General features: G+C 39.0%; 1 protein-coding gene across 1 annotated transcript; it reads right to left on the bottom strand.

The window, feature by feature from the left end:
• Positions 1–1656: 1656 nt before the first annotated feature.
• Positions 1657–6849, bottom strand: LOC143741290 (transmembrane 4 L6 family member 1-like). The gene is made up of 5 exons (XM_077233722.1): positions 6606–6849; positions 4975–5046; positions 4008–4150; positions 2320–2548; positions 1657–1983 (listed from the first exon to the last, which is right to left on the bottom strand). The coding sequence occupies exons 1-4, from the start codon at positions 6780–6782 to the stop codon at positions 2350–2352; spliced, it is 591 nt and encodes a 196-aa protein (XP_077089837.1). The 5' UTR covers positions 6783–6849; the 3' UTR covers positions 1657–1983; positions 2320–2349.
• Positions 6850–8724: the final 1875 nt, after the last annotated feature.

Here is an 8724-nt window from a genome sequence, read left to right as displayed (position 1 = left end):
ACAGAGAGGCGATGAGCAGGCAGAGCATCCCATGTATGCGGTAATCTGAGACAATGTGAACTTTCACCGTGGTCCTACAATTCGTGAGTGGTTTGAAAATAACCCACGTTTTATAAATGTGTACCACTCACCCTTCCTTAATCTCATTGAAGAATTTTTTTCTGCATGGAGGTGGAAAGGATATGACAGAAATCCTTATGCACAGGAAAATCTCATTCAGTCAATGGATGCAGCATGTGACACCATTGGAGTGGAAGCGATTCAAGGTTGGATGCTGAGGCAGAATCATCCCAAGACATTGCTATCGATCTGCTGCATGTTTTGTTTGAATACATTTATATGTGTGCAGGATTGTGCAAGTACTTCATAATAAATATGACTTTCCCCCTGCTCTGCCCTGAGTGCAGTGTTTTACATTTATCTCTGTAGTGTGTAATGACTGCTGTGTAGCGTTTATGCATTAGCTGGATGTGTGTGTTATCTGAAACAGTGTTTGGTTTTGGGTAACGATAACATAGTTCTGAAGCAATTGTTTGATATAGCAAGACAAGTCAAAAGTTTTGACAATATAGCTTAAGATTGGTTATTTGTGTTTAAGGTTTTGAGAAAGCTAGAGAAACATTCAAAAATGTGTTTTAGCAATTCAGAAATACTGTAATTTAAGGCAGAAAGAATGAGCTAATATAAGTAATGAATACATGTTTGTTAACAAATGACTAGGATATATCAGCCCGTTCTCATCCTTTGGCGTTATACATGTGACGCTTTGTACATTTCGTTGAAATCTTACGCACATGGCATCGTTTAGCGTGAATATGAGACGCAGATCCCAAGGCGTCATAACCGTACCCTACCCCAGACCTAAACCTACCCATAACAGTGCGCGTTATATTGACGCTAAAGGATGCCATGTGCGTAAGATTTCGACGAAATGTCATATGGCGTCACCTATAAGACGCCAAAGGATGAGAATGCGTTGGATATATAGAAAAATTTAGCATTGGTTCATGTTGATTTAGAGCTTGCTTCATCTCAAGTCCTCGCAGGAGCACAGGAGTGAACATGCCTCTGAATATCCAGTCAAAGATTGAACCTGATTGAGTTCATGCTGAAATAAACCTCCATTGGGGCTGAAATAAAGCTGGTGTGAAATGAAGAACCTCAGCGATGTGAAAGACTGAGCTCCTGTTCTCTAAAGTATTTGCTTCTGCTTTTTCTGCTACTGTTGGCACAACCAGTTATTAAGATTATGGGGCAATACTATACTGTAGGGATTGAAAATCTGAAACTGTTTAGTATGATTTATACTCAAAAATACATGAAAACAGGATGGGGGCTAAATGCCTTTTCACAGATCTGTAAACTAAAGAGTTTGTGCTGACGTACTTAGTGTTGCTTATGTTTGGAGAGAAATCTGCATGTCTATAAACACACACCAAGAGGATACCATACCAGCACATACCAACAGGGCTTTGTGCAAGTGCTACAGTGTGACACGGCTTTAAGTTTGAGAGATTAATCCTGCAACGGGATAGTGAGGCTTACAGCAACCACTTCCCAGGGGATTTTTTGCATTAACACTGTACAGCAAATGCTGAAACCCAAAAATGTGAAATTATCCACAAATTTAACAAAACAGGCAAAAGTACTCTACACTGAAACAAAAACCCATGTATTTATTAACGGGAATATTTAAAACATATTACAGCTTTTATAAGTATATAAAACAACATTCATCAACTTATCTTCTATTACTCTCAGTATTTAAATAATTTACAAAACAGCTTCCTGTACAAAACGACCAGAACTCATAAAAAAATACTTTTATATTTTAGCAAAATGCATAATGCAGCTAGTATACAATAGAAATGTTTGTTCTATTGAGAGAACATGCGCCGCTAATAAAACCTCGACTGCAGTGGAAACGCCATCAGAAACACAGCTGTGAGTGTGTGTGACAGTCAGAAACACAGCTGTGAGTGTGTGTGACAGTCAGAAACACAGCTGTGAGTGTGTGTGACAGTCAGAAACACAGCTGTGAGTGTGTGTGACAGTCAGAAACACAGCTGTGAGGGTGTGTGATTGTCAGAAACACAGCTGTGAGTGTGTGTGACAGTCAGAAACACAGCTGTGAGTGTGTGTGACTGTCAGAAACAGAGCTGTGAGTGTGAGTGACAGTCAGAAACACAGCTGTGAGTGTGTGTGACAGTCAGAAACACAGCTGTGAGTGTGTGTGACTGTCAGAAACACAGCTGTGAGTGTGTGTGACAGTCAGAAACACAGCTGTGAGGGTGTGTGATTGTCAGATCTGTGGGCCAGTGTTTGCAGTGTCGGGGAAGTGCTCGGTCCTCAGGCGTTCAGGCTGTACTCCTGTTTGTAGCAGCAGGGCCGGCACACGGCGTTCACCAGGCCGCTGACGAGCTGCAGGAAACAGATGAGGAACTCCAGCGCGCTGAGACCCAGAAGGATCGACAGCAGCGTCACGTTCCACTCCACCACGCTAGCCGGCTGAGTGCACACAGACCATCCCTCTGGAGCCAGCAGATACCTGAGGAACCAACCAGTCCAGATCAGGGTAACACTTAACAATACTGTCCGTCATTAATCAGTAACCACACTGGGACAAATGAGGAACACACTATTAAAGAACAATTCTGGCAAAAAGTGAACCAAGGGCTAAATAACGCATGGATACCGAGTCGACCGTTCTCTGGGATGCGTTTTCATGATAATCGGATGTACCCAGATTTAACGTTAGTTTTAGTTTAACCACAGATTAGCTTATAACGCTAGTGTATGGGGCATTGAATAAGTAAAAATAAAAATCATTAGTTAATACCACTAACTAGGCTCAAAATAGTCCCACACTAACACGCTAGCATAATGAGGGTCTCGACCAGTCGAACCACGAACACATGCTACGTGAGCTGAACTGTGACTATCGACCAGCACGTAGCACGGCGTTCGTGGTTCGACTGGTCGAGACCGTTTTCCAAAGACGGCTCCTGCTTGTATACGCGAAGTGTACTGTCTTTGTAAAGTATCTACTCATTAAACTGTCTGTACACTTACAAAGTTATCAATGCTTCGGTTTCCAGGTAGAGACCCTCCTTATGCTAGCGTGTTAGTGTGGGGCTATTTTGAGCCTTGTTAGTGGTATTACCAAGCGATTTTTATTTTTACTTATTCATACACTAGCGTTATAAACTAATCTGTGGTTAAACTAAAACTAACGTTAAATCTGGGTACATTCGATTATCATGAAAACGCATCCCAGAGAACGGTCGACTCGGTTCATTTTTGGCCGGAATTGTCCTTTAACATTCTAGTAACTACTATTTGTTTCATATCTCACTGAGAACTACTATATACAGGTTCATAATGAACATGAATAATTCAAAATGTATAATAAAAGGTGATAATGGTAACCCAGTAGTAATGGCTCAAGTGTTACTACATCCTTCGAAAGCAACTACTAATTATTTGGATCAGTAATCTAAAGTGCAGATCATGGGAACACACTAGTAATGACTAAAGTGTTGCCAAATCCATCGATAGGAATCTTAGATTTAAAATCTTACAAAAAGCTTACAATGACTTCAGTCAATATTAGTTAGTTTTCATGTTTTACTGATCCAAATTATTAGTAGTTCCTTTAGTAACACTTGAGTCATTACTAGTGGGTTACCATTACCTTTTATTATAAATTATGCATTATTCATGTTAATTATGAACCTGTAGTAGTTCTCAGTGAGGTATGAAAAAAATAGTAATTACTGATTAGTGAACTACCACATTCAACAGCGCTATTACTTACTATTGTGTTAATCAGAGTTTCTTTTTATATAATAGTAGTTGCTAGAATGTTAATAGGGCGTTACTCCTCTGTTCATGTGTAGTAATTCAGTAATGAAGGAACAGTACTGTAAAGTGTTACTGAATTCAGGACTTTTGTCTAATGAAGTCACCATCAACGCATATCAAGAAGAAAGAAAAAGAGAGCTCACTTTCCCCCGTCGCCCTCAAAAGGAGATTTCCATCCCTTTGGAGTGAGGCAGTACGGCCCCTTCAGGAGCGCCAAAGCGGAGATCAGGAAGCAGAAGCCGGAGCCGGAGAGCCCCACTAGAGCCGCTATCACAGAACCACACATCTACACACACACACACACACACACACACACACACACACACACACACACACACACACACACACACACACACACACACACACACACACACACACACACACACACACACACACACAGTGGGAAACTCATCAATCTGGCTGACCAGGGGTGTTTCCTGTACTACGCTGTAACTCACCGCTTCACTACCGTAGTACGATGCGTCGTTGAAGAAATCGACTAGCTAGTCACGACTGTTTCCCGAAACCGCATTGTCGCAAATTCTTCGTTCAACCATATTGTTTAATGATGTCACGCAGGAGTGAAGTAATATCTACGTTTAATGAATCTGTTTGAGATAGTATTAAGGCTAGATGTTTTGCTAGAAATTACAGACATGGCATCTGAGGACTAATTCTCAATTTTCTCAGATATTTTGCTTTATTTACAGATTCAATCATAGGCTCGTTCTCATGTAATAGAGCACATTCACACTCTTCAAAAACGATGCTTTACACATATATGACATTTGTATGTATTCTAAATAAAAGATATTGATTGTACTAAATGTCAACTTGCTTATTTTGCTCAAGATAAGGATTTATTGAGTCCAGATGTCATGCAAACAAGAAACTCTGCTTCTAACCACAGGTCGAGATCTGTTGTTCAAACACACAACTTTGCGATGCTGTTTGCGAATGTTCGTTAGAACTATAGTTTCAGGAAACACTGATTTGTTGAACTATAACGACAGAACTTGCGACCATAGTTGGCTAGCGATGCGTTCGGGAAACACACCCCTGTGCAATTACAGCTCAAATCAAGGCCACGACCCCCTTCCCAACACTCACCGCACAGTTCTCTGTCCCACAGGAATCCACACACTTCCCCATTCCCAGGAACACGCAGGCCGGGATCAGCACCTGAATGTGGACAAGCAGTTTTCAAAACAGTTCAACCGAGTAATTGAACCTTAATTACTGCATTTTACTTCTGACATCAATGGGATATTCAACAAGAACTGAACATTTTATCCTTGGACTATGAAAGTGGTTTGGTAATGTCAAGAAAAAAGGAAAATTGTGTTGGATGTGGAAGCAATCTGGCATTTTGATGAAAGATTATGAAGATATCGTCGACTAGGAACTAGGGCTGTACAGCGCTATCTCACGACCAATTCATATGAATTCGTAGGATTAGCCTAAACCCTAATATGGGTAGGTTTAGGGGCGGGGTCATGGGAAGGTCATACGTACGAATTCATACCCATTGGTCAACTCGTAAAATATGTACGATTTAGCAAAAATAGTATCTATTCGTACAAATTAGCCACCTCGTAAAATACGTACGAATTGCTGTAAGATCGGGTTGGGTTGCAACAATAGATCGTGTCACATAACATCGCAATACAATAATGTGCAGATCGGTATACGCAACAAATGAAGATATTAGAAAACATGTTTGTCGTAAGAGTTTTATGTACAATAATGCAATTTCAATCAACATTACATTTTTTGTTAACTTTTTATTATGTCTTGGAGTATCGAAATAATAATGTATCGAGAGTTCAGTATCTTGATATGTATCGAATCGTGATATGAGGGTACCGTTACACCCCTAATGCGATTAGTATATTGACAAACATATTGATTATCTGAAGATTTTGACCCAGTACTTCAGTTTGATTTCATTACAAGGAAGGTTTTCATTGCTTAAGTGTTTCATTGTTTCCTCAGATGTAGCCTATGTCTTGTGTAATAAGGTCTCTTTATCCATTTATTTAAGTGTTAACTCATTATTTTCTCATTTAATGTGTTAATTTTCAACCAAGAGATGAAAACTTTATAACATTCATTCCAACCCAATCGGATAATTTGTTAGTTTTGTATGAGTCGCCCAAATTCACACAAACAGACCTGTGCGAAAAATATGAAAAATGGGTTAAAGGTAATCGGGTCCCTAAACCCAGCTTAAGTCAAGTCAAATCATCTTTATTTATATAGCACTTTTTACAATACAGATTGCATCAAAGCAGCTTCACAGTGTCTAAGTCTATCCTTCAAGGGGGTGTGGGCAGGAAGCTGAATTTGATTTTGAATTTGACCAATTTCCCAAATCATAAAATACTTTCAAACTGTCTTGAGAGTGTATTGCTCATCACACACACTCAAACTGCACCGCTTTTGACCAAGAATATTCCCATTGACTTTTACTGTTTTTTTATTACGCTTATTTACTACACGTAACCCCTAAACCAAACGCTTACAGTTATTATATATTTATTGCCTCATTGCAGTGATTTTTCAATAGCCTAACTCGATCTTAACCTCACACTAACCTTTAAAACATTTACCGTTTTTATATTTTAATTAAGACAATGTTTAGGGTTTATTCAGTTTTTTGCTCACGGGGAGCGAGAGTGTGTCTCCAGACACTTTCCCACACAAGACAACATTTACACCAACACAAATCTGACACTCACCAGAAAACCACCTCCTCCGATCCCCATAAAGAACCAGACATATGTGGTCACCTGATGCTCCTGAATGTATATCATCTTCCCGTCGGGAAAGAAGAGCAGGAGGTTTGCCACGATGCAGCAAGTGGCGAGAGGAAGGAGGGCAAATCCCAGAGACCTGGCGAATCCCAGGGAACACATCTTCACACGCAGCGGAGGGACGGAGACTGTAATCCGGGACAGGGAACTAGGGTGGTGGACGGAGGAGTGGAGGGATTTTAAGAGACCGTCCCCCATGAGCCGCTGTCCCGAGGAGGAGGAGGAGGAGACAGGAAACAGCCTGACATTATACAGTGTGACCGCAAACTCTCTGACACACCATATGACACTGTGGGGGACTTTGTTTTCCCACAAAACTTGTGATTTTGTAGATATTCAGAGATTCTATCAAATCTAAACCTAAATTGACACAATTTAAATCATGTTGAAATCTAGTTTTGCAGTTTTAACCTGCTTATTGTCGTGAAACTACAAGGTACTTCTTAGAAAGAGAATCTAATGTTCTTCTACAAGTATCAAGGCTCACGACATTGACGATAGATGGAGAGCTGAGCTTGTTTTTGAGAAGTTTCTCAGTGATGACAAAGTGAAAAAGTGTCTTTATTAACAGATAGTAAAAGTTGGTATGAGGTCTTCATTGTAATTGTAATGTAGCCGACAGCAGTGTTCAAAAAGTTAGAGATTTTAAAATGTTTTTCAAGGAAGTCTCTTCTGTTCACTAAGGCTGCATTTATTTGTTTAAAAATACAGTAAAAACAGTAATATTTCAGTAATATTGTGATATTATACTGTTTTCTAGGTGAATATAATGTTAAAGTGTAATTTATTCCTGTGATCAAAGCTGAATTTTCAGCATCATTACTCCAGTCTTCGGTGTCACATGATCCTTCAGAAATCAGTATAATATGATGATTGATACTGAATATGTTTTGTGGAATTATGCCATTGTCTTTAAAGGCACATGTGGTCAGATGTCTTGATTTAACACTTCTAATTTCAGACTATAGATGGCATCACTTGCTGTCACACACACGCTAATGACATTGATCTCTGAACCAGAGATCACAAATGATATCTCTTTAATATAAAACTGAGACTTTGCTGAAGTGTGACACATCATTGATGTTTAGATGGGGATCATCTGCGGACACATTTGGTAATGGTGTCAAATCTTTATTAAGCCAGACCAACATGAAGTTACAGGTCTTTTGTGTGATTCAGGATTAGACGCTGGTAGTCAGGCTTTTTGAATAAAGCAGCCAGTTATAAGGAAGTATTACAGTGCATTACGTAACTCAGTTTTCCACAGAGGATACAGACGCCCACTGTTGTGTTGAGCTGGGCTTCAGGGGCTTTGAGAACAAAAATCAAATGTTCTCAAGCATCTGTAGTCCGACAAAAATGAATGTTGTAGAAGCGTCTTGATGAACTTCTTGACCCTTTGATACTGGTCTAATATCAGTTAATATATATTTAATACTTTTAATAATTTTCTATGCATGTGTGTTAATAAGAGGTGAATAACTTCTCCTCATAACTTCTATTCCCTTTGTCAAAAAGAAGTAAACTTCAGCATACTTTAAACCCTAATAAGTACTTATTGCAGATGTAATATACTTTAAAAGAACATAAGTGTGAACTGAATGTAATGTTTTTAGACACGAAATTGCATTCGAGTCTAGTTTAGTAATATTAAATGGGTAAAACTTTAGAAACACATATTCACTATTAACTATGACTTCTGCCTCAATAAGCTTCTAGTTTGCTGCTTATTAATAGTAAGATAGTTGTTAAGTTTAGGTATTGGGTGATTAAGGGATGTAGAATATGGTCATGCAGAATAAGGCATTAATATGTGCTTTATAAGTACTAATAAACAGCCAATATGCAAGCTAATAAGCAACTCGTTAAAAGAGAGAATTGTTCCTCTACTAAAGTGTTACCATCAAATGCAGTTAGCTGAACTTAGTGCCTTTTTAAACAACTTATGTTGGACTTTATAAGTATTTTATAATTACTTCTTTTGCCTTTGAAATATGATTAAAGTTGCTGCTGAATGTACTGACAAGCATTTATGGTAAAC

Source organism: Siphateles boraxobius, unplaced genomic scaffold (genome assembly GCF_051911475.1).
Source record: "Siphateles boraxobius isolate OS27281-9 unplaced genomic scaffold, OSU_SipBor_1 184, whole genome shotgun sequence".
Lineage (NCBI taxonomy): Eukaryota > Metazoa > Chordata > Actinopteri > Cypriniformes > Leuciscidae > Siphateles > Siphateles boraxobius.
Note: the sequence above shows the minus strand (reverse complement) of the source record. Positions and strands in the feature narration are given on the sequence as shown.

Excerpts from the sequence above, each read along its gene's own strand:
- LOC143741290 (XM_077233722.1), bottom strand. The coding sequence starts at position 6,782 with ATGTGTTCCCTGGGATTCGCCAGGTCTCTGGGATTTGCCCTCCTTCCT. Across the intron at positions 4,151-4,974 it reads GTGGGACAGAGAACTGTGCG|ATGTGTGGTTCTGTGATAGC; the intron begins GTGAGTGTTGGG and ends GTGTGTGTGTAG. Across the intron at positions 2,549-4,007 it reads TTTGAGGGCGACGGGGGAAA|GTATCTGCTGGCTCCAGAGG; the intron begins GTGAGCTCTCTT and ends TTGGTTCCTCAG.